This window comes from Mauremys reevesii, linkage group 1 (assembly GCF_016161935.1).
Source record: "Mauremys reevesii isolate NIE-2019 linkage group 1, ASM1616193v1, whole genome shotgun sequence".
Classification (NCBI taxonomy): Eukaryota; Metazoa; Chordata; order Testudines; family Geoemydidae; genus Mauremys; species Mauremys reevesii.
The window spans coordinates 334,261,211-334,287,817 of NC_052623.1; the positions used below are offsets into that span (position 1 = coordinate 334,261,211).

Consider the following 26,607-nt stretch of genomic DNA (forward strand, 5'->3'; position numbering starts at 1 on the left):
TTTTTAAGCTGACAGAATCCCGTCAACTACAGTATTGTGATATTTTGGGATATAAGCAGGTATACTGATTTTCAGGTATGAAAATTAGAGGTTCCTTTTTAAAAAGGTAATCTGTTAATCATATAATGAAAATAATATCTGCATTGTAATACCTGTAAAAACTGATCGATAATAAATTTGTTTTTATTAATGTGGTTATTTATTCTCATAACAGTTATGCATGTACTGGACTATATAAAATAAATCATGAATGATGCTTAAAGTTGTAACCTTTTTCTTTTGTGGAGGATTCTGGGGTGTGCAATTTCCATCCAACAAGATGTCGTTATTGACAGTCCTTCCAAAGCCAGATGCAATTCCATCTTCTGAAGTACAAAAAACAGATGCTTCCATAAACATGCCTCTTGCATCATCTTGAATCAGGCACTTTGACTCACTTATTCTGAATCCACCTCCTACTTCCAACTGATGTGAAGGTGTCAAGTCCCTCAAATTAGAATTCATTGAAAAATTTATACCTGTCCTGTCTGGGCTTTTTACCCATGTAGAATAAATTGTACCCCGACCACACTGAGCAGTTTCTAGTTGGCTGTTAGAATCAGTCCTATCATGTGAGGGGGCTTCCAAGTTTTTATGCAGTGTACTTTGCTCAATTACTTCGAGTCCCAGCTGAAGGTCTGATACAGATTCCTTTTCTCCAGTGCACTGCCTGGTGACATCAGTCCTATTCCTTGGACTAGAATATCCAATAGTCTTTATTTCTTGCAGGCCCATTTCTGTCAGACTGGAATTTCTGAACGAATTTAGTGCTAGAATTGTGGATGATCTGTCATATCCCTGCATGAAAAAATAAAAATAAAAGAGTATATAGTAGATATTGACTATTTTTTCCACACGGTAACTTTCCTTCTTATACTATTACATGTAATATAATTGAAGCTTCACTAGTGACTGCATCCTTAAAGCAGAATTAAATCCCTTTTAGTTATGGAAACAAATGTTTTTAATCAGAATTAGACCATTTACTCTCAGAAGGCACATTTAAGAGCCACGTTCAAAATTACCCATCCTCCTTCTCCCCCCCCCCTTTTTTTTAAATGCCTTTCTTACCACCATCTTAACGCATGAACATTTCGGAAAAGAAAGAAACAATCTCATGGACAGGCTAGGTTTTGTTTTTGTTTTTTTAAATCATCCTGTTTCTACTTTTGCTACATATGTTGACAGATATAACATTTTAATCAAATAAAGATTTCTGAATTTGTTTGCAACGTTAAAATACTGGTGTTAAATTTTAGATGTCAGCTCTTATGATAGAAAGAAATCTTAACAGAAGCAGGGTTCCTGGTCCTAAAGAGCTTAAATCACATATGGCAGGCTCCTTTCTAAATAGTGCTTCACCTAACAAGTGCAAGAGTGTTCCCTACTACCAGGCCTGCCAACAGAGAGGTGGGGGTCCACTGCACCGGGGCCCAGTGATTTAAAAGGGCCCAAGTAGATGGGATAGATAATTTTTATTAAAACATACGTAAGATTTTAAATAAATAAATAAATAAATAAATCTGTTTTTTCTGCTGCTGCTACTCCGTACAGAGTGCCATCCCTCATTGTGACAGTAACAGTTTGCCAGAGCGCTGCTGCACCCTGCTCATCTGGACAGGGAGACTCTGAAGAGGAACAAGGTCCCTCTGTACTACCAGATTTCCTCCCCCAGGGCTGCAGCTCCTTGCCAAACACAAACCAGCCAGTTCAGCCACCCAGTCAAGCCATCCTAAGTTTCCCCCTTCGCTGCTGCTAGCACTGGCTCATGAACTGCTATCAAGAGTGCAGGATGAGGGGCAACCTCTACTGCTCAGCCAGGGAACAAGGTGCAGGTTTTCCCTCAGCCTTCACCCCTGGTTGCCTCCTCGGAGATCTCCCAGTGGATTTGGCACACCATGCCTGCTATCTCCTCATTGCTCTGGGTGATGATGTCCCAAGTATTGTATTGTATATTTTAACTTTGTTGGTCATATTCAGTTACATCTTGTATATCAGTTTTTTCCTTGTCTTTAACACATGAATCACAATTAGGTGTTTAATTAGCCTACTTGATACTTTAGGTGTTTTCTTTCTTTGTGCTTCTTTAAATGTTTTATATATTAATTAATTTCATTCCATAATGTATTTGTTTAATTTAAATATATAATTCAAAATAACAAATTCTACATCTTATATTTAGGCTCACGATTTGTTTAATACTGATACTGTAACTGGAAAAAAAAAAGTTCAAGCAATGCCACAACTTATGCATAGGGGGTTCTAATGTGTTAGCAATAGGATAAAAATTAGTGTCATAAACCCCAGCCATCCCTTTCTAGAGAGGCCACTGAGTGTTCTGCCCTGGGGCCTGGAATTGGTATCGGCGGGCCTGCCTACTACCACTGACATTCTAAATTTTTTCAGGAGAGAAATACCTTTCTAGGCATCACAGAAGGCTAGTAAATGAAACCTTAAGTCAGACACATAATACCACCTTATGTGAAAAACTATACAAGCCCTGTGTCTAAAAATAATCAGTTAAAATATGAAGTACTCATTTAAATGAGCTTTACAGTTCATATATTCAACTGACATGAAAATTCGACAACCATGTTAATTCTAACCTACAAGATGTTCTTAACAACAACATGCATCAGTGAATAATTTTTTCCACACGTTCAGAGGTACATTTTAAGTCATTCTTAAGACTCCGATTAGAATATACAAGGTGAATTTCTCAAGAACTACCTTTAGCTGAATGTGTAAGACATAACAGTATTAGAAGTATGTATAAATAACCTTTACTGATCATTTCTAGACATTTCAGTGCTTAGGGGTTTGGAATTTTTTTTTAATATTAATACTGTAGCTAATTATTTCACCAACTTCAACTCTTAAAATTTGTTGCTGGTAAGCTACAGAATAATGCACTGTTTATGATTGTCTTCTTCTGGAAGAAAATTTCATTTGTGTGTTCTCAAATGTATGGATCATGTTGCCCTCTAGTGCCTCTAGTCTACAGAGAATCTAAGCTCTAAGTGGGACAAAGAAAGGAGGAACAAACGGAAGGTAAGTGGGAGAATATGGAAGGATGGGAAAAGGATGAAGAAGGGGGAGCAGATAACAGGGATGGGGAAGGGATACATAAAGAGAAAAATGGGGAATGTGTAGTGCAGAAGTAGACAAACTGAGCTCAAAGAAAAATTATTTGCCACATTTTCACCAATTGACCAATTTTTGGTTTGTTTACTATTAGTCTTGCAAAACGAGATTTTTCTGCTAATGAATACGTAGAGATGAATCAGCAGACTTTTCTACAGTTTCTCACAAAAATTCTTACCTCTTGACTGTACGCTCGCCTCTTAATTTCTGGGGAACTGTCAGGTGAGGAAATATTCTGCACAAATAAGAAAATTAGTAAGATTCAAGTTCAATCCTAACATAGGGTGACAAGGAAATATGAGAAATAAGAATGGAACAACTTAAGTTTCCAGTCTTCAAATGTGTAAGAAGTGGTTCTGTTTCAATTTAATGGCATAAAAGCAACTGTTCAGTAACTCTTGTTGACAGTAACCACAACATACGAAAGTTAACAGGCTATTAATTATATATTACAATGAAACACAAGGAAAAGCACATCTCTGCTTCAATACTGTTGACCCTTCATTCTTTTCAGATTTTGAAAGTAAACTAATAATATCTAGATCTTGTTGGTAATAGTACAATTTTTAGGCCCTGATTTTCCAATAAGATTTGTGCAAGTGGATGTGCCCAGAGAAGACCCACTGAAGTCAATGGGGCTCAATACAAGCATAAGAATTCACCCAGATGGTTCTGATTGTTGAACCAGGACCTTTAATAGTAACTTACCATGTAGTCTTCATGAGCAATTTGGGGTTTATCTACATGGCACTGGTAAATCATGCCAGAGGGGTGTGATTTATAAAGGTCTTATAAAGGTAATGTGTTGCACTCTAACTGCCCCTTGTAGACTCTGCTGGCACACTCTAAAAACCCAAACTAGGTACCTTTTAGAGCATGCCAGCAGGAACCACATGGGGCAGTCAGAGCGCAACATGTTAGAGAGCTTTACAAAATCACACCCCCCAGCGCACTTTGCTGTTCCATGTAAACAAGACTATGTTCCACGAATAGAAACCAAGTCTGATAATTTTGGTGCTTAAAGCAACTGGCTAATGAGTTTTAAGTGCAAAACAAGACAGTAATTTTTTTATATATATATATTATATAAAATCAGAAAATGTCTTATTTATAAAGATGGGGGCGAGGGGAGAGTACATATTCATGTTCATCTGAAAATCTCACCTCAAAGTGCATGGCATTTCCATGTATACATGGAGTCACGGGGGTAACTGGTGAATATATGGGTTTATAACCATTCCTACAAGTTTCATCTTCTGCTTTTATCCTAGGAGGAGTAGCAAACAATGATGGGTCTGTGGCAGTGGTATCAGCATGTGTTGGCGTGGCATATGGAGAAGGAGTAGGTGTGGAGGTTTCTGAATAAGCAGAATCCAACAACTGATAGAATCTTCGTTTTTTTAGTGGTGTTGTTAGATCTATATGTTAAATAGAAAAAAGAAAGACTAGGAAACAATATTTTGCTGATCTTATAGTCATTCTTCCTCATTTTGTAAAGACTTGGGCATGCAATAAAGTTATAAATATAACACATTAAATCAGTCAGGCAGTCAAATTAAAGAAATGCCTCTCATGAAAAGTCTTAAATGTGAAAAATCAGCTACAATCCCAACAAATTACTGAAGGCAGCATAGACTTTAAGAACTAAAATTGTCAATGTTAACTAAAATGATGGAAAAAATATTATAAATTACCAAAGATACAAAAACACATCAGTTATTACATCATGAAAATTCTTCAGCTCAAAAATGAAAACTATCAACATGTTTATAACTTTGGATAGGAAACATTTCACAGACTTCATATGCCAAGATTGCTTAGTTTCACCACATTCTCATTTTATATTAAATAAATAATTTTAAGACTAGGTAATTTTTCTGTTAATTTTTTGTTCAAGCAACTTCAATTTAAATTAAATAGGAATTTTGGATAATACAAGGACTGCAGGAAATACTTTCTCTGAACCATATTTTCTCTCAGTGAAACCCTTAAAATTCCAAAGATTAGAAGATATTCATATATATGTGTCAATTTACACTAGCTGGAATAACAAACCATAGTATACCACAATTATTTTCATCCCATATTTCAAGTGTTCTAATATGACAAGAACAAAGAAAAGAGTGCATAATACTCCATATTAAGTAGGATTTTCCTACACTGTCCACTAGAATATTTGTTGTTTATATGGGGCGTTTATAGTTTGAAAACCATTTCCTCAGTAATTTAAAAAATATTAAGCCACTTCAAAAGATTAAGAAATCTTATAATATTTAGGTGTTAAAAACTTCACCTGGTAAGGAACAGCTGTCATTCAATAATAATGGACTTTTATTTTCACCATTGATCACAGGACTTCTAGATCTTTCTTGAGATGGAGAATTAAATTTGTCTAGCACTGCTGAGTTTTCTTCTTCCAAAGCTTGCTTCAACCAACGCTGTTCATAAAAAGAAAACTTTCAAAAATTAGATGTAATTTCATTTCTAATTGAAACTAGTTCTGAACATGTTACTGATGGTAGAGCAGTTCCAAACACTTCAAGTTCCAACACAGGATTCATGCTTACAAAGAAGAATTGAGATTAAATAAGAGGGAGTTGGGGAAAAAAAGAAAACCCACAGAAACAAGCAATTTGCCTTTTGTTTTAAAGCCAGGTTAAGTCAAAGGATTCATTACCTTCTTGCAAGAGCCAGTAATGTTTTCCATGGGTTCTTTTCTCCTCCTTTTTTCTGAAAGGAATGGTGAAGTAAAACGAATATAGTGCTTAGGAGTAGAATATACATGTGGACTGTAAGTGAGACCTGGTAAAGAATTCAGTTGCGTAGCCAGAACTTCAGGATCTGTAGTTATACGCAGAGGCCTTTCAGAAATGCTGTCTGTAGGCTTTCCTGTCTTCTCATTCTTCTCACTTAACCATTCACTGACCAAGTGCTAGAGAAAAAGGGGAAAATGTCAGTGCTTATAAAGTTGTACATAAGAAATTGCTAAATGCTGCTTACAAAATGGTTTAGTATCTCAACCCTTCTGCATTTGATAAATCATATATGCTTTTTGGCTCATACAATATATGGATATCTAGTTTTCTGGACTATAAACTTACAAATCTTTAACATCTAACATATAGATCAGCTTGCAATTTCTCATTGATAATTTTCTTCACACTCCCTAAAATTCTAGCTAGCTTGTATGTTTCTTACCATCCTTGAGATGGTTCTTTTTTATAAGCCACATTATCAGTTTATGTTGGAGTGTCTTTTTCGTAGTGAGTATGAATGAAATGAGTTTTCATTTACATAAGGCTTTTTACATGTTAAAGTGTTGGGTGTGGTTTGCTTTTTCAGCAGATTCTGTTAATAGTATATAAAGCTTCATTAATTTATCATCCAGCAAACGGATAGTCTGGAATGAGACTAAATCACATCGTTATTTTAGGCTAATCATAAAGCTGTCTTTCTACTGATGGCAAGACAACTCCCATCTTTTCATGTGCTGTGTATTTATACTTGCCTACCTTATTTTCCACACCATGCATCTAATGAAGTGCGTTTTAGCTTATGCCCAAATAAACTTGTTAGTCTCTAAGGTGCCACAAGGACTCCTCGTTGTTTTTGCTGATTCAGACTAACACAGCTACCACTCTGAACCCTTTCTACTGATGGTAACTTCAAATGTTCAATTTACATTTCATCAAAATCTGGAAATTGGTTCTTCATTTACTCTATTATCCTCCCATCCCATCTAATAACACTGAGTTTGTATTCAATTACAACATCAGCACAATTATATACATGTGCAAATTCATGAGGCCACCTAAAAGGCCAAAGATTATCATAATAAAATGAATAGTTTTGATAACTGGTGAAATAATTCAATACAAAAAGATCTAGATGTTAAATACTGCTAAACTAACAGTGGAATTATTTACATGATTTTGAACTAGGACCATGGTGCTGGTTCTTTTATTAATATTATGCCAGATACTTTGTTAAATTCAAATTGTACTTTTCCCCCCCATTTGTACAGCATCTGGTATAATGAGGTCATGGTCCATGACTTGGGCCCATAGGCACAACAATAATATAAATAATAGTATCTGCTGTGAAGTTGTATAGGTTGAATGTTCTTAGGACCGTAAATATTTTGATTCCAGAGTATATTTCAAAACTAACCCCTGGCACTCTAAGCCACTAAGCATGGGGAAATGCTTTTATTTAAATCAGTATAATACTTTAACGTGTACAGATCTTCATTATCAGATTTCGTTAGTATCCTGTCTTCAGCTTAATTATTTTCACTGTTCTGCTTTGAATATACTCCCCTCCTCCCAACCCCCCCCCCCCAATGTACTCAAAAAGTCAAAATACACCACTAATGGCACTTTCTCCAAAGTGGCTTCTCCACATATATAGAACTGCAAAAGACACTAAGTCCCTACAAGGGGATTTAGCTCCAATCACAGGAAACAGGAAGCAAGAAGGCTGAATTCCAATATGTACGTCACTCTTTTCAATAACTTCCAAAAGTGTTGCATCTTGTACGCCAACCTGTATCTCTAAGTCTGTAAAGTGGTAAACCATAGTAAAGAAAGCTATTCCCTCCAAAAAGATGGCAAAATCTATTTATCTCAAAATACTGCTTGAAAGCAGTATCTGCACAAGCTGTTACACCAAGCTTGAAATGTATTAGTGAAAAAGTATTGATAGAGCTGGTTGGGAAATTATCCGACCCCCAAAAACCTGACAAAACCAAACTTTCACTTTGCCAAAAAAAAAAAAAAAAGTCAGAAAGTCAATACTTGAAAAATATGTTTAAACATGTCCATTTAATTGAAAGGTCATTTTTAAATTTAAAAAAAAAAATTTCAACTCACTTTAATCACTGGGTGGCCCAACAACTAATCAGAATGCTTAAGTATATGCTTGCAATAAAAGCTGTTTTCAAAAAATAACTAGATAAATTCATAGAGGATACATCCATCAATGGCTATTAGCCAGGATGGGTAGGGATGGTGTCCCAAGCCTCTGTTTGTCAGAAGCTGGGAATGGGCAACAGGGATGGATCACTTGATAATTACCTGTTCTGTTCCTTCCCTCTGGGGCACCTGGCATTCGCCAGTGTCAGAAGATAAGATACTGGGCTAGATGGACTTTTGGTCTGACCTAGTATGGCCATTCTTATGTTCAGTCATGTAGGATTTTTGGTTCTCACTCCCCAGTAAGGCACGATAGGTCACTGTTACAGCCCTCAGTGGGCTATGCCTAAACTACACTTTTTCACCTAAAATTTTCTACTGCTAATTATATAGCAGAACTGTTGAAATGGGGTGAAATGCTAGTGTAGACCACCCACCAGCATTTTAGCTATCATGTCATTGAGACTTACACCAAAATGCCTTTTTTAATAAAATCAAAGTCTCTGATCCCCCAAGAATCAACTCGCCTATTTTAATCGTGATTTAAATCAGCAAGTAGAAAACCTTAAATTTAAATAACGGATTTTAATCTTGTTTTGCATTTGTACTTTGTTATTTTGCTAAAGAAAGGTTCCTTCTCATCGGATGGGATAACCACTAAAACATGTTGCTTTGCAAACAAATATAGATGTTGCACTAAATTTGGTATTCCTTTTTGGTAACCAAGATACACTATATCTACATGTGTTGAAATAAGCAATTACATAATTTAACATGCATTATTCAGATTCTTAATATTTACATATTTTTATATTGGAACATGACAAATGGCACATTTCTTATTTACTAGATGATAATCTTTTACTCAGGATTTATGTCAAATTGCATCCAGACAGAAACTGGAATTCCATTAAAAAAGTGTACAAAACAGCATTTAAAAATTGTTTTTATTAGTTGAAAATTCCTTAAATGTACTAAAAAAACCTGAGGAGACCAGTGTACCTTAAAGACTAACAGGTTTATTTACCCATGAAAGCTTATGCCCAAATAAATCTGTTGGTTTTTAAGGTACCACTGGACTCCTCGTTGTTTTTGTGGATACAGATTAACATGGCTACCCCCTAATACTTAAATGTACTGAATGCATTAGAAAAAAGTTCTAATTACAAAACAAGTTTTGATGAACTAACTGATTTATTAAATCACGGGAGTATTAATTGTCTCTGGTCACCACTGCGGTGCCCACTGGGGCACATTAGAAAATCCTACATGGCACCTATCTGCTGCATCTTTAGCCACCTAAGTTGCTTTGAAAATTTGGACCCATGTTCTTCAAATTTTAGAATTAGTAGATCTTATCTTCTCCCACCTGGTTTTTATTCACTTATTGGAAAAGGAAAATAAGCTTTCCTGCTTTTTCAACTTCCAATCTATTTTTCAATTTTGAATGAACTACTCCATCCACATGAAGAAAATATTTGTTCTTCATCTGTTAGCTAAACTGAAACCAAAAGTAATTAGGGCAAAAACTTCTTTGAACAACAGAAACTTGGAAGTACTCACATTTGGAAAAATGTAAATACCCAGCATTATCTCCATGTTTAAGACTGAAAAGAGAAGTACTTAATGCATTACAGGACAAGGAAACATATTTATAATGCTTGAGTTGACCTCAAAAGTTAAAGATGTGTTTTCTCCCTAATTTTTATATATATATAAAATTTTAAAAGTACCCTTTAACTCACTAAAATTTGAGGAGGGCTCATTTTTGTGGCATATGTTTTATTTAAAGGATTTTAGCAAATTATACTACATTTAGGGTTTACCATAGGTTGTCAATTTTAAATTTATTTAAACAGTTATTTTTTAAAACAGGTAAGTATTTAATTTAAATAAAAACACAATTTAAATAAGAAAAATCCAAAATTTGTATCCACCCTTCCCACAATGAGACAGTAAAGGAGTTTGAGAAAGGACATCTAGAATATTATGGAGTGGCGAATGGAGGCTCTAGTTTCAGTCATTGATTTTTCTTAAGACTTCTTGGGTGTCTTTTTACTCCTTTAAGCTTTGGGTCACAAACAGAGAAGATAACGAATAGCTTCTAGCTTTCCCTCAGAATAGGAGCTAAAAAGTGATTTTACAGGTAGGCATCTGAGGTAAGCAGAGCAAAAATATCCTTGGGGGTTTAGGATATACCGCTTCATTGCTATGCTTTAGTTTTGTGATGTGTAGAAGGGTAAAAAGATGCATTATTAAATAATGCAAATTAACTGAATTTTTGGAGTTGTTTACTAATGGTGTCAAAATACTGAAACTAGCCTAGCATTATTTTCTTCCACTTTTATATTATAAATAGAGCTCTTCATTTTTATTTTATTTAACTTTTCACAGGAATTTATCAGTCTTCATTACCACAACAACAAAAACCGGTGAAAATCAGTGCAAAAACTATTAATTATTCTGGGTAAATATTGGGGTTTATTTTGGTGGACGGAAAGACATGGGGGAAAAAAAGTATTCAGTAGATTAATGCTTTGAATTCCGTTCATCAGTGTGGTCTGCTGCAAAACTAAACAGAACTCAAAACATAATGCCACCTCTGAGTTTAAGAAAACAATATATCTCTAATCCCCAAATAAAACTTTACATTTGAACAAACAGTTTACTTTTGTAGACTTCAAGCTATTAGCCTATAAATATTTACATTTAATAATTAGGCCACACCATTTGCAGCGCATAATATCAACGTCATCCTTTTCTCCCTTAAAAAAACAAACAAACAAAAAAAACCCCTTTCGAATACTTCCTTGTTCTCAAATGTATTTGGATACAGATTTTCATTTTCTTCCCATTTTAGTGTGTCAAATCTTTAAACTGTTATCTGCTAACAGCTTGAAATGTATATGTGGTGGGTGTGAGATTCATCAGTACATTCAGATGCGCATGTACTTCAGAGCTCGGGTGTGTGCCTGTTTGTTTATGGTATGTATCTTCTAGATTAATGCATATCCTTATTTCAACAGGCAGCTTGGCATATATACACAGAGTAATGTCTTATTGTAATATGTACATATATGTAATATGTATTGCATTTTCTTAATAAAACAAGTTATTTTTATATATTTGAATGATATAAAAGTAGGGTGAAAATCAGAAAAAAAACCTAAATAATACTTTCTGAATATCCGAGAAAATTTTCAGTAAAAATTGGTTTAAACTGAAAACGAAGGGGCTTAATTATAAAGAGTATCTTCTTTAAATTTTGAACATGCTACACAAGTTGTTGAGAGAATGCTTATCTTTCACAGTGCAAGTTATTTTGAAAGCTGTTTTAATTAGTGCTATAGGATATCTTTACAGGTTATATGCAACATGCTTATATAAAAAAATGGAAGTTCCTTTGAACAGTATTCCTAATATTTTCAAGTGTTTAATTTTTCTTGATCTTTTACATTTAGCCAGTCTTCTCAGCAAAAGAGAACAAATAAATCAAAACATCCTGGCACAAACAGTTAAAGTTAAAAACAAATTAAATCTTATAACAAAGCAGAACATAAAATAAGTCTCCTTTTTATTTATTACACTTTGACCGCTTGACTTTGCAATCTAAGTAATTTTCTTTTAACGGATTTCTTATATGCAATATTTAGATGCATGCACAAAGAAATTTGATTAGCAAATATGAACTCCAGAATTATTCTGCAAAATGTACTTCAGAAATTTTGTAAATCCAAAGAAAAAATGGTTACTTACCTTTTGTAAGATGTGTTCTCATGATGTGTTGCTCATGTCCATTCCATTCAAGGTGTGCATGCACCCATGTGCACAGTAGTCAGAGATTTTAGCCTCAGCGATATCTGCAGGGTCAGCAGTGGCGCCCTCGAGAGCCACGCTCATGTGTTGGTATATCAGGCACCGCCAACTCTACGCCCTCTTGGTTCCCTCTTTCGAGCAACTCCAGAGGGGCAAGAGGGCAGGTAATGGAATGGACATGAGCAACACATCTCGAAGAACAACAATTACAAAAGGTAGGTAACCGTTTTTTCTTCTTCACGTGCTTGCTCATGTCAATTCCATTCTAAGTGACTCACAAGCAGTGCCAATGGAGGTGGGCTTGGAGTTCATGGTTTTGCAACTTGCAGCACTGTTCTGCTGAAGCCAGCATCATCCCAGGCCTGCTGGGTCGGCACATAATGGGATGTAAACGTGTGGACAGATGACCAGGTAGCAGCTCTACAGATCTCTTGGATCACCACCCGAGCCAAGAAGGCCACTGATGACGCTTGCGCTCTAGTCGAGTGCACCTTGACTATCATCGGTGGAAGCACACTCGGGAACTCGTAGTAGTATCGGATGCAGGCTGTGATCCAGGTCTAAATCCTCTGAGCAGACACTGGACGACCTTTCTTCCTGTCTGCTACAGCAACGAACAGTAGCGTTGACTTACGGAAAGGCCATGTCCTGTCAATATAGAAGGCCAGTGCCCTCCTGACATCCAGGGCGTATAACCTGCAAGCCTCTTTAGAACTATGGGGCTTCAGAAAGAAGACCAATAAGAAAATGTCCTCGCTGGTATGAAACTGGGAAACTATCTTGTGCAGGAATGCTGGCTGCGGCTGCAACTGGACCTTATCCTTGTAGGACACAGTATAGAGCGGCTCCGACATAAGCGCCCTGAGCTCAGACACTCTGCGGGTGGATGTAATTGCCATCAGGAATGCCACCTTTCAGGAGAGAAGGAGAAGAGACCAGGAAGCCAGAGGCTCAAATGGAGGTCCCATGAGCCTCAACAGCACAAGGTTCAAATCCCAGGGAGGGACTGGATCCCGGAGGTGCAGGTAAAGACGACACTCCAGACCTTTCAGAAATCGGGCCTTCGCGTCATGAGTGAAGATTGACCTGCCTTGGAATGGAGGCTGGAAAGCCGAAATAGCAGCCAGGTGGACCCTGGTTAACAACAGTGACAAGCCTTGGAGTTTGAGGTGCAGGAGATAGTCCAGGATCACCTGCAGAGAGGCCTGTTCGACCCGGACACACTGATCCAAGGCCCAGCACATAAACCTTTTCTACTTTGCCTGATAGGTTGCTCTGGTGGAGGGCTTTCTGCTACTCAGCAAGATCAGTTGCATTTGGGTCGAGTATGCCCACTCATCCGCAATTAGCAGCAGCCATACTGTCAAATACAGCGCCTTCAGGTTCTGCTGCAGGAGACTGCTGTGATTCTAAGACAGCAGGTCCGGCCAGAGAGGGAGTTGCAGTGGCTCAGCTACTGAAAGGTCCAGCAGCATGCCGAAACAGTGCTGGCAACACCACTCGGGAGCTATCAGGATAACCCTCGCCCTGTCCCGCTTGACTTCCACTAGGACTCTGTGGATCAACGACACTGGTGAGAAAGCGTACATCAGGGCCCCGACCACAGAAGTAGGAAAGCATCTGACAGGGAACCCCTGTCTACCCCCTCGAGCGAACAGAACACATGGCATTTTCTGTTCTGGTGGGACGCGAACAAGTCCATCTGGAGAGTTCCCCACTTTCAAATCATACTGGCCGCCTCTAGATGGAGCGACCACTCATAGCGAGACAAGAAGGTTCTGCCGAGGCGATCTGCTAGCACATTCTTGGTGCCAGGCAGGTGTGCGGCTACCAGATGAATGGCATGCCACACACAGAAGTGCCAAAAGGTTGAGACCTTCTTGGCAGAGGGCTCCTCCCTATCTGTTGATTTACTATATCACAGCGGTACGGTCCGTGAAGACTTGCACGACCTTGCCTCTCAGGTGGGGCAAGAAGGGCTGGCAGGCCATGCAAACCACTCTGAACTCCCTGGCGATGTGGAGGGCCAGACTGTCCCACACCCATCAGCCCTGGGTGCTCAGCTTGCCCAGGTGGGCTCCCCAACCCTGGTCTGAAGCAGAGACCAGGGTCAACAACGGTGCCAGGGTCACAAAGGGTACTCCCTGCAACATCGACCCAGCATCCAAGCAACAATCCAGGGACGACAGGATTTGATCTGGCACCCTGACCACCCAGTCTAGATCGTTTCAGTTGGGGGTGTAGGCTGACACCAGACATGCTTGCAGAGGATGGAGGTGGAGCTGAGCAAGACTGACCATATCGATACCAGCGGCCATGTGACCCAACAACCGCAGACAGGTGTGAACTGTAGTGAGCGGGCAGCTACTCACATGGGAGATCAGATCAGACATGGCCTGAAAATGTGACTCTGGGAGGAAGGCTCTGGGCTTCCACGGAGTCGACAACCACTTCAATGAACTCTATGCATTGGACCGGCCTTAAGGTGGATTTTTTTTCTCGTTTATCATCAGGACCAGGTTGTGGCAACTGGAACGCACCAGATCGAGGCGTCTCTGCACTTGGTTCCAGGACCTGCCTTTGATGAGCCAGCTGTCAACATGTGGGAAGACTTGGACCCCTCGATGTCTGAGGTAAGCAGTCACCAGACCCATATATTTGGTAAAATCCCTTAGGGCTGATGAGATGCCAAAGGGGAGCACCGTAAATTGGAAATGGCGTTCACCCACTATAAACCAGAGGAAACGCCCGTGACCTTGGAATATGGAGATGTGGAAATAGGTGTCCAAGTCAAGGGCAGTGTACCAGTCTCCCAGTTCCAGGGAGGGGATCATGGAGGCCAGGGAGACCATGCAAAACCTCAACTTTTGAAAGCCCTGTTGAGGTGTCACAGTTACACCGAAAATTGCAGGAGACACTATGTACAGCACAAGGTGGACTATGTACGTGAGACACTATGTACAGCACCCAACAGCGCGAGTTGACTTGGGACCAGGCCGAACGGAAGGAATGCAGGCGCTTGAGGAAAGAGCGGGATGGATGGTGATTGGGACATTGCTCTCGACCACACCCTCAAAACAAGCACATCTGGCTCCCACAGTGTTTTGCCTGGCTGGGCTGCACAGGTGAGCAGGAGGAAGAGGGGTGACAGCAGCTGAAACTGTCCCTTCTTCTTGCAGGCCCCTGGCAAGACTGCCAAGACTTAGGCGGCAGGGGCGACCAGAACTGCTTCCTCGCAGACTGTGGTGTGTGCATTCTCAGCAAGCCAAGGGTGGCCCTGGTGTCCTTCAGCCCAAGCAGCCTTGCAATCTGATTTGAAAAGAGACTGTTCACATCAAACGGGAGGGCTTGGATGGAGGTTTGCATTTCCTGGAAGAGACCTGCAGTCTGAAGCCAGGAGCTGCGCCAATCACCGTCGCTGATGCAACCACCCTGGCTGCCAAGTCTACCATGTCCTATGCCAACGGGAGGGAGCTCCTGGCAGATGCAGTGCCCTCCTCCACCAGGGTGCCAAATTCTTGGGCCAGCTCCTGTGGAAGGGACTCATTGAACTTATGAAGGGAGTCCCATAAGTTAAATTTGTAACAGCCTGATGGTTCGCCACCCAGAACCGCAAACTGGCCATCGAATAAATCTTTCTCCCAAATAGATCCAACTGTTTGACCTCTTTATTTTTGGGAGTCAAACTGGTATGCCCCTGTTAGTCTCTCTCATTGGCCGCAGAGACCACCAGCGAGCCTAGGGAGGGTGGGTATAGAGGTACTCAAACCCCTTGGCTGGGACAAAATACTTTTCAGCCCTCTTTGAAGTGGGAGGGAGGAAGGACAGAGTTTACCAGAGACCCTTGGCAATCTTAAGGACACCGTCGTGCACCAGTAGTGCAAGATGGGTAGGGGTGGAGGCTGACAAGATGTTAAACAAGGCATCCATCTGCTCAGCTATTTCCTCTGCCTCCAGGCACAAGTTCTTGGCCACCCGACGCAGCAGGGCCTGATGTTCTTTGAAATCATCTGGCGGGCTTGCCCTCGAGAGTCCCACAACCAGCTCAAAGGACGAGGATGATGATTGCAGTGCCAGGGTCATCTTCCCCCATGGGGAAAGGAGGTTTGGAGGGGTGGGGGCACTATTCCCTCTGCTCCAACCAATGAGCATGCCATCAGTGGCACCAGCTGCTGCTCTGAGGTGGTGGCCAATGACTGGTAGAAGGGGGCATCACCACAACCGGCATTCCCCATGTGCCCCAATAAGGCCACTCCACCTGCCACTGGCCATGCTGCTAAGTTGGTGCAGTCAATGTTGACGCAGCCTCGAGTGACCATTCGCACTGATGCAGCCTAGGCGAGGGGCTGAAATAGGCTTCCATGTGACCACGGTGGGGCCGTTGACAGCTGGGTCTGCTTGCTGGGCATTGCTGACAGGGACCAGTGTCTGGAGTGAGATGATCGGTGCCGGTATCGAGGGGACCGGTGCTGGGGAGACTGGAGACACAATAGGGAGAACTTCCATGATTCGGGCGATCAGGACCTGCACCTATAAAAGATTATCTGTGGGAGGGTGAGTGGCATCGGTAATACGGCGACTGGCATCTTGCTCTAGACAATCCACGTCGAAGCTTTGGTGACCGAGGAGGAACCCCATGGCGTCCAGGCTGCGGTTCTGGTGACCTGCAGCATGGAGGTGGAAAGCACTGCTTTGTCTTGGTGAATCAGTGGCACTCCACTGCCCCGAGGAGTCTTAGCGGCTGGCTTGCCCTCGTGGGGAGCCTTTGCCGGTTCCTGAGGCACATGCTGCATTGGCAGCATAGGCTTATGTTCTCTTGGTGCTGGGAGAGCCTGTGAAGGCATCAGTGCTGGCAGGGTTTTGTTACCCAGGCCACTCCCGGGAGTTGGTGGTGGACATTTCACGGGACTAAGAACCCCAGCTGGAGGGGTGCGAGCGTGCGGTTCCAGAGTGGCTGGGTGGCCTGAAGCAGTCCTTTGTCTGATGGCCCATGGTCTTTTTTGCTCAATGCCAGGGTTTTAGACTTCTTTTTGGGCAACGGGGAATGGTGCCAAACAGAGCCTGGTTCTGGGAATGCACTGCGCACTGAGGCCGAGGTACTCAGCGAGTCCTGGTGGGGCTACATGGAGGCTGGATGCAGGGTGGACTCCATAAGGAGAGCCCGAATTCGAACATCCCACTCCTTCTGTGTGCGGGGCCGAAAGTTCTTCGGCACTTGTCTCTAATGTACGACTCTCCTACTAAGCACTTGAGGCAGCTGCTATGGGGAAACAAACCCAGGAGACCGGGACATACCCCACTTGCAGCAAAGTCCCTGCTGGAACCTTAACTGCTAACTATTAACTACATTTAACTACTTAACACTAACTACTATGAGCAAAACTATTTACATGGCCCTACGGCTTAAAGATAATAGACGAAAACTGCTAGCCCTTGGAATGCAAGGGAAGGTGCTCCCACTAACCACTACAGGCAGTAAGAAGGAATTAAGAGGACATAGTGACAGTGGCACCTGATTTACAGACACAAGAGCGCAGAACTTGAGGGGGTGCCACTGCCAACCCTGTGGATACCGCTAAGGCAAAAATCTCAGATGACTGTGCATGTGGGCACGTGCACCCCTAGAATGGAACTGACATGAGCAAGCATTCGAAGAAGAATGTATTTTATCAGCTGTAATCAAATTGTTGTAGAATTCCATTAATTATTTTAGCCCCTTAGATTACCAACAGTGACATGCCAAAAATCTATAATGATGTTCATATCAGTGAAGTCAAGGAGTTGCATAACATACATCACATTAAGCACAAATTTTGGTGTAGTATGTATCTTTCTATGAAGTTTAAATTTTTTTTGTTTGTTTTTCCTTAACATTCCTCTTTTTATAGATGTTCCTTTTTATAGACAGACATACCTTCTTTGTTTTAGGATACTTAGCAGGGCATTTATTAAGTGCTGGAACTTCGGTTTCAGTGACTATTTCTGCAATAGTAGTTTCTGTTTCAGGCTCAGCTGCAAGTGCAGTGTTCTCAGGTTCATTCTGTTGTGAAGCAACTTCCACATCTGGAGAAGATGGCTGGATATCTGAACACGTGCTGACAGTTCTGTGTCGTCTACGCTGCTGTCCAATATGTGTTCTGCTCCGAGAGAAGCTTTTTCTTTGTTTAGCTCTATTAACTTTGGCAGGGGTTGGCTTGGTGGCAGTTTCCTCTTTTGCTGATTCCTGGTGCAAGATATAGCAGCTAAAGGAGTTACATACATGACTAAAAATAAAACAAGACTGATTTCCCTCATTCTTAGAGGTTTAAAAGACTAACACAGTTTCTGGCTTTAAAATGGAAATATTTAATGCCAATACCCTTTCAAGACACAAACATGTGCATGGGGTTTCCTGTATGTTTATATGAAATATCAGGCACTAGCTACTGTCAAACAGGAATCTGGAGTGGAAAAACAACTGGTCTAATTGACTTGGTAATTCCTCTGCTGAACTATGATAGTTTCTAACTACATTGGTCTATAGTGAATCTATTTATCTCATAAATCTCTTTCAGGGCAAGGACCTTGTTCCCTTGTTTGTCTGAAATGCCGCAGCACACCTTTGGTGCTACATAAATAATGCTCTTAAATATGTTAACTGTGAATATTTTGGACTTTTCCTTGTCTCTGTTATAATATCTGCATAGTAAAGAAAGGCAAAATATTTAATACAGAGAATGCAGTACTATACAGCAAGGAAAGTATTTCCCACTGGTGATTAATGCTTTTAACCATGGCTGTTACAAACAGCACAGTTATAATTTACTGAATTTTTATTTTACATATACCTGACAAAGTTATTACTTAAAATCTAAGCAATTACAATGGCATGCATAATATTTAATATATTATAGTACTTTCTCTTTGAAGACCACCATGTGTATCAGACATAACAAACTAAGCCATACAAAACGCTTGGAGTTAGGATTAGAGTGCAGTCTGACTCTGTCTTGAACTCTAAATACTAGCCAATGCAGTCTCCATGTAACCCTTGTGCATACATAAAACTCTTAATTTAGCTGCTGTTCTTCAACTATGGCTATACTAATTTATCTATTCTTGAAAGATTAAAAAAATATCATGTCATGTCAAAATTTGAAGTCAAATCCAAAAAACAAAATATGCAATTAAGATTTCAAAAGTTTTAGACTAAAAATGTATTTTAAATTCCAAACTTAATTTTTAAGAAGGTAATATTTAATACTTGGTTTAAGTTACAGATAGCTACCTGAATAAACTCTGTGTCACTGATAATCTGCGATTCCTTGCATTCTGATTTAACCTCCGTTTTAGCTGTGCTGATTCTTTCCAAAGCCTGTTCTCTTCTTTTTTCTCTTTTCTCTAGTCTGGCAAAAGCTTGCAGAATAGCTTCCATTTTCCGTTCTTCTCTTGTCTGAAGGATATAGTAAGGATTTATCAGATATCAGACATCAGTTTCATATACAAAATGCACACATTTTGATTTTTAAAAGGTGCTTAAAAAAAAACATACAATGATATACATAATGTGTTCATGTGCGGGTCATATTCAGCCAAAGCTCAGAGACAATGACTGTTAGTACACCTCTACCTCGATATAACGCTGTCCTCGGGAGCCAAAAAAATCTTACTGCGTTATAGGTGAAACCACGTTATATCGAACTTTCTTTGATCCTTCTGACTGTGCAGCCCTGCCCTCCTAGAGCACTGCTTTACTGCGTTATATCCGAATTCGTGTTATATCGGGTCACGTTATATCAAAGTAGAGGTATATCATGAGAATTCTTACCAGCTCCATCACACACATAAAGTAGGGTTTCCTGTTTTGGACTAGAACCAATAGCATTTAAAAATAAGCCTTTACCAGTAATCAGTTACACTAGAAATGTAAAAATAGCATGTTGCTCCAGGTCTCAAGCCCTCTGGCTATTATTTGTCTGGCTAGTATTTGTATGTTGCTCCAAGTCAATTTCACAATAGGAATACTGCAAAACTGCTGGCCAGAGGAAAATGAACATTACTTATCAGGAACAATACAAATAAACACAGAGTTTTTCAACATTACATATGCCAAAGCAGTATTTTATTTTTTTAATTTAAAACAATATATATGTCAAAATAGGTTCCCTTAGGTTAATATACCAACATTTCCATACAGAGAAACTAGATTCTCAGTATGAATGCATGAGTAGTTTAGGTCCTGATCCTTGTGCATAGACAGACCTCTTGTACCCACAGAGAGCTCCATTTATGTAAATGCACAAGTTACAGGATCAGATGCTTTGATTAAAAGCTCTGAGTCAAGGACCTGTCTTTTCATTTTCTGTGAAGGGCCATACATACCTATGGCAAGGTATTTTTATTACTACTACTAACATTAATCTTGCTCCAGTAAAGACTGGGCACAATAAAGAAATACATTTTATGTTAAAGAAAGGGGAAACTTACAAATAACTGTGCTGTTCCTAACAGTGAAACAAAGGGGCAAAATAAAGCTCCAGCTCTGCACCTATTTTACTAATACAGTAACTCCTCGCTTCATGTTGTAGTGATGCTCCTGAAAAAATGCTACTTTAAGCGAAATATTAAGCAATTCCAATTTCCCCATAAGAATTAATGTAAGTGTGTGTGTGTGTGGGGGGGGTGTTAGGATCCAGGGAATTTTTTTTCGCCAGACAAAAAAGACCACACACACAATTATATAGATATATACCTATCTCATAGAACTAGAAGGGACCTTGAAAGGTCATGGAGTCCAGTCCCCTGCCTTCACAGCAGGACCAAGTACTGTCCCTGACAGATTTTTGCCCCAGATCCCTAAATGGCCCCATCAAGTATTAAACTCACAACCCTCGGTTTAGCAGGCCAATACTCAAAACCACTGAGCTATCCCTCCCACAGTATAAATTTTAAACAAACAATTTAATACTGTACACAGCAATTATGACTGTGAAGTTTGGCTGAGGTGGTGGTGTCAGAGGGTGGGATATTTCCCAGGGAATGCCTTACTGCTAAATGATGAACTAGCACTCAGCTGAGCCCTCAAGGGTTAACACATTATTGTTAATGTAGTCTCACACTCTACAAGGCAGCACGAATGGAGGCAGGAGACACAGTATGGCAGACTGTGTGTGAGAGACACACACACATGCACACACATACACACACACAGGCATTGCCCTTTTAAGTACGCTGACCCTACTCTTAAGTACACTGCCTTTTTAAGTAGATCAACAAGTTGAGACAGCAGCTGCTGCCAGCAAACGCCCTCCTGAGCCCTGTCATGTCTCCCTGCTCTGTGGAGATGGGGCTGAGGAATGGAGGGGAGGGGGACACCCTGACATTAGCACCTCTCCCCCACCCCCAGCTAGGGTGACCAGATGTCCTGATTTTATAGGGACAGTCCCAATATTTGGGGGTTTTTTTTGTTTTTTTTTAAATATGGGCTCCTATTACCCACCACCCCCTGTCCCGATTTTTCACACTTGCTATCTGGTCACCCTACCCCCAGCCCCGCACAGCAAGCAGGAGGTTCCCAGGAACAGCTCCAAGGCAGAGAGCAGGAGCAGCACAAGGCAGTGGGGGGAGGGACAGCTGAACTGACCGGCAACTGATAGCCTGCTGGGCGGCTGCTGCACAGGGAAAAGACGGTTACTCACCTGTAGTAACTGTTGTTCTTCGAGATGTGTTGCTCCTATCCATCCCAGTTAGGTGTGCACGCCGCGCGTGCACGGCTCTTCGGAAGATTTTTACCCTAGCAACTCCGGCGGGCCGGCTGGCGCCCCCTGGAGTGGCGCCGCTATAGCGCAGGATATATACCCCAGCCGGCCCGTCCGCTCCTCAGTTCCTTCTTGCCGGCTACTCCAACAGTGGGGAAGGAGGGCGGGTCTGGAATGGATAGGAGCAACACATCTCGAAGAACAACAGTTACTACAGGTGAGTAACCGTCTTTTCTTCTTCGAGTGATTGCTCCTATGCATTCCAGTTAGGTGATTCCCAAGCCTTACCTAGGCGGTGGGGTCGGAGGTAGATGTCGCAGAATGCAAACTGCTAAGCCAAAGGCTGCATCAGCTCTGGACTGTTGGACCAAAGAGGCAATGGTCTGGATAGAGGACCAGGTAGTAGCACGACACATCCCCTGGAAGGGTATGTGAGCCAGGAAGGCAGCAGAGAAGCCTGAGCCCTGGTGGAATGTGCAGTAAGGTGGCGCTATGGAACATGGGCCAAAACACAGGAGGTGCGTATGCACAACATCATTGAAGATGAAATCCTCTAGGAGGAGACAGGTATGCCCTTCGTCCGGTATGCCGGTACGATGAAGGTTTTGGGGGCGTTACGAGAGGGCTCTGTCCGCTAGATATAGATTGCAGACGCCCTACGGATGTCAAAGGAGGGCAATTGTTGCTCTCCACCGGAAGGAAGATATCCTGGTAGATATAAAAGGCAGACACCTCCGTAGGGAGGCAGGTCGGACGTGGTAATAACTGCCCTTGTCCTTGAGGAACACAGTATACCTTGGGCCTATTGTGAGAGTCTGAAGCTCGGAGACTCATCTGGCCGCAGGAAAGGTTAGAGGAAAACTGCCTTGCAGGACAGGTATATCAAGGAGCATGTTGACATTGGCTCGAATAGGGCAGTAATAAAACTGGGTAGAACCAGAATGAAGAGCCAGGTTTATGGCGGGGCCCCACTGGGGGGGGGTGTATAAACGCTCCAAGCCCTGAGGAACCAGATGGAATGGAGCAGGATCTCGGCGGGAGAAACATTGCGCGTTTCGGAGCAGCATGAGAAACGCTTCCACTCGGCCAGATACTTGAACCGAATGGACGATTGTCTACCACCCCGGAGAATCTCGCAGAACCGAGGCCAAACAACGTAACTCGGATCGGTTTAGCCACGCAGGAGCCCTGCTGTGAGGTGCCGGGATTACAAGACCGGGTGGTGAAGGTTGTCGTGATTCCGCATCATGGGGTCTGTGCCAAGAGGGTTGCTACCGACAGGTGTAGCAACATGGTGTGCCAGTGCTGCCCAGGTTACACTGGAGCGATCCCGATCAGGGGCGCTCTGTCCCTGTGGAGTTTGAGCAGGACCTCGTGAACCAGCGGGGACAGTGGACAGCGTACAGCAGATGGCTGATCCACGGCCTCAGGAAAATCCTCCAAGACCGAGCCTGGGCAGAGGCCTTGGAACGAGGAGAGTTTCTCTCTCTCTTTCCGTTCTCGCGAGAGCGAGGAGGGCTATGCGGGAGAAGACCCACTTATGGAAAACGGAATAGATAAAGACGGGAGGAAACCACCACTTGTGAGACAGGAAGGATCTGCTGAGACGATCCGCCAGCTGAATCGCCTGGTACACAAGGCAGACTGCTCTCAGCTCTCGGACATTGATGTGGAAGGCCAGGTCTTGCGCTGACCGAAGGCCGTGAGTGCAAAACTACACCAGGTGCGCACCCAGCCGAGAGATGGGCTGTCTGACATGAGGGACCCCGAAGGGTGAATGAAACAGCAACTCCCGCCGACTCCCGGTTGAGGGAGCCTAGGCCGCTCGGGGGGAACAAGACGACCACGAGTATGCCACCTCTGCCCGGGTGGCACACCCAGGTGAGCCACGATTGAAGTGAACAGAGGCGAAGCCTGGTACGATTGGCTGCAAACGTGTAGACAGCCATGTGACTCAGGAAACCGAGGCAAGAGCGAGCCCAAGTTGGCGGGAAGGTCCGTAGACCTTGTACAATTGTTACCCTCGCCTGAAACCAAGGCTGATGAAAGCAGGCTCTGGCGAGTCTGGAGTCCGGGGCGGTCCCAATGAATTCCTTTCCCTGTATGGGAATCAGAGTGGATTTTACTATTGATCATCAGGCCTAGACACAGGAATAGGTTCGTGTCGATGCCCATATGACTGGTACTTTGGGCCTGGGGGTTCTTCGAATGAGCCACTCATCTAGACACGGGGAACGTGTATCAGACGGTGGTGAAGAAAGGTGGCGACTACAGCCATGCCCCTTGAATACCCCTGGGCTGCATAGAGGCCAACCGGGAGGGCCGTATACTGGGAATAACGATGGTAGGCCCCAAACCGAGGGTACCTTCTGTGTGGAAGAGAAAAGGCAATGTGAAAAACACGTGCCCTTCATATCGAGGGCGGCGTACCAGCCTCCGGGATCCCAGGATGGGATGACGGTCGCCCTGGGTACCATGCGGAACTCATCTGCATCGTGACTTGTTGAGTTCCTGCAGGCCTAGGATAGGTCTGAGACCTCCCTTCGCTTAGGGGAATAGGTTTCGCCCTTAGGTACCTCCTGTATAGCTCCGATGAGGAGGAGCGTCCGCACCTCTTGCCAGAGGAATCGCTCGTGAGAGGGGTCCTTAGGAGGGGGGAGGATGGGAAGGCTTTTGCCCCATTGGTGGTCAAAAGGACCCTAATTCTGGCTCCTTTGGGGTGCGGATTGATGGCCACGACCGTGTAAGCCACGCCCGCTGGCCATGTCCCGACCTTGTCAAGGCGTAGGGTAAGAGCGGAGGTTGGGGACGGAAACGTCGGCGCTGAATTACCGGCGTGTGCATGCCGAGAGAGAGCAAAGTGACCCTGCTGCCCTTTAGGTTCTGCAGCCTAGGGCCAGCGTTGTCAGAGAACAGGCCTGTGCCATTGAAGGGCAAGATCTGTATAGCGTGCTGCAGCTGCGAGAGAAGGCTCGATAACTGGAGCCCTGAAACGCGCCGCGTGGCAACACCCGAGGCCAGAGTCATGGCAGCGGAGTCAGCTGCGTCCAACGAGGCCTGGAGGGAAGCTCTCTCCAGCTCCGTCTTTTGCTGCAGGAGGGCCTCGGGAGTTCCGAAGAACCGACTCTGAAAATTTGCCCACCGCCACCCACAGTAGCGGATAAGCAGGGCTTGCTGGTGCGCTACACGAAGGTGCAGGGCCCCCTCCGGGTACATCGTATGGCCCAGTAAGACCACATGCCCAGCCTCTTTGGATTTAGGGGCTGGTCGCATTTCGATCAGAGGAGGGCCGGAGGGGTATGTTCCTGCCCCCGCCTCATCTGGGGAGGAGGAAGGCGGCGGCCCGGGACAAGCGGGTCCTGTGTGGGCTCGAGCTCCTGGACAACCTCCTGATCCGGTGGGATCTGGGAGCCTGGTGCCGAACCGGGGGTTGCTCTGTACCGGTCGGACGGGGACGACTAATTGTCACCTCTGGCCCCCAGAGCTCGGAGGGAATGGAGCGAGATGGGATCACCGGTACGCCTCTGGCGTGGTAGTACACCCACGGCGTCCAGAATGACCACTGATAGGTCTCCTGGAAGACCCTGGAGGGCACATCGGAAAACAGAGTGCTACGCATATGAAGTGTCCGCACGGGACGACACTGCTGCGTGGCTGGATGGCCCTGGAGGAGCAGCAAGCTCTTGGTAGAGTCTCCGTCTGTAACTGACGTCGCTCGATGCGGCACCGGGGATCGGTACCGGTAGACCGACCGGTACCGAGAACGGGACCTGCCACCGAAGCTGTGCCGGGCGGTCGACCGAGGGTGCGAGGCTCGATGATCAGGAGTGGCTACGAGTGTCCCGGTGCCTGGGGCTTGATCGGTGCTGAGTGTCCCGGACCGGCGAACGGGATGCTGACCGGTGCTGCGAGCACTACTGGTACCAACATGGAGAACGGTGCCGAGACCTAGATCGGTGACGGGACCGAGAACATCTGCGGGACCGCGACCCTGAACGGTGCCGCTGTGCGGTGCCGAGGTAGGGTGGCCTGATCAAGGCAGGCTTGCCCATCGACTATGCAACCCCCACCGGCGGTGCCGGGGGTTGAGGCAGCGTAGATGCTGTCGTTGCAATCAGCCCCCTTGCCGTGGACACTGTCTCCGGCGTGGAGGGAACAGTGAGCTCGACCATAGCTGGCACCCTGGATGCAGCTTCATAGCGAGCTCGACCACGGTCCGTACCGGGGAGTGTTCCAGCACCAGACTCGACGGCCTTTGCCTGGCCAGAGTTAATGGTGCGGGCATTGTCGGTGCTGCGGTAGACATCGGTGTCGGGCGATCCGACTGAACATCGCGCTCGACTGCGGAGCAGGCGGCTCGGACACAGCTTCCGGGCGAGCTCGACCACGGTCCGCACCGGGGAGCTTTCCCACACCGGACTCGACGGCTCTTGCCTGGCCGGAGTGAACGGTGCGGATATCGTTGGTGCCGCGGCAGACATCGGTGCCGGGCGCTCCGACTGAGCGTAGCGCTCAGCTGCGGAGCAGGCGGCTCAGACGCAGCATCAGAGCGAGCTCGACCACGGTCCGTACCGGGGAGCTTACCAGCACCGGACTCGACGGCTCTTGCCTGGCCGGAGCTAACGGTGCGGATACTGCCGGTGCCGCGGCAGACATCGGTGTCGGGCGATCCGACTGAGCGTAGCGCTCGGCTGCGGAGCAGGCGGCTCGGACGCAGCGTCCGGGCGAGCTCGACCACGGTGCATACCGGGGAGCTTTCCAGCACCGGACTCAACGGCTCTTGCCTGGCCGGAGTAACTCTTCACCCTCCAGGAGAGAGGTCCATGCCGAGGGTACGTCGGAGTCAGCGACGGTGGTGCCAGGAGGCCTTGGCGGCACCGGCGGTCCGGTGCCGAGGGAGCGCGCCGTGAAAACGAACTAGCGGTCGGCGCCGAGAGCGGAGGAGCAAGAGCTGCCTC

General features: G+C 44.0%; 1 protein-coding gene across 3 annotated transcripts in view; it reads right to left on the bottom strand.

The window, feature by feature from the left end:
• Window positions 1-26,607, bottom strand: part of KMT2E (lysine methyltransferase 2E (inactive)) — a 134,753-nt gene that overhangs the window by 17,942 nt on the left and 90,204 nt on the right. For 2 of the 3 annotated variants that reach the window (XM_039517241.1, XM_039517235.1), the window contains 7 exons: window positions 19,180-19,344; window positions 17,827-18,135; window positions 5,861-6,115; window positions 5,477-5,621; window positions 4,348-4,601; window positions 3,362-3,418; window positions 271-837 (listed from right to left, as the gene is read on the bottom strand). In XM_039517241.1, coding sequence (XP_039373175.1) covers window positions 271-837; window positions 3,362-3,418; window positions 4,348-4,601; window positions 5,477-5,621; window positions 5,861-6,115; window positions 17,827-18,135; window positions 19,180-19,344 — 1,752 coding nt within the window. The remainder of the gene's footprint in view (window positions 1-270; window positions 838-3,361; window positions 3,419-4,347; window positions 4,602-5,476; window positions 5,622-5,860; window positions 6,116-17,826; window positions 18,136-19,179; window positions 19,345-26,607) is intronic. The other variant, XM_039517246.1, reaches the window with a different exon arrangement.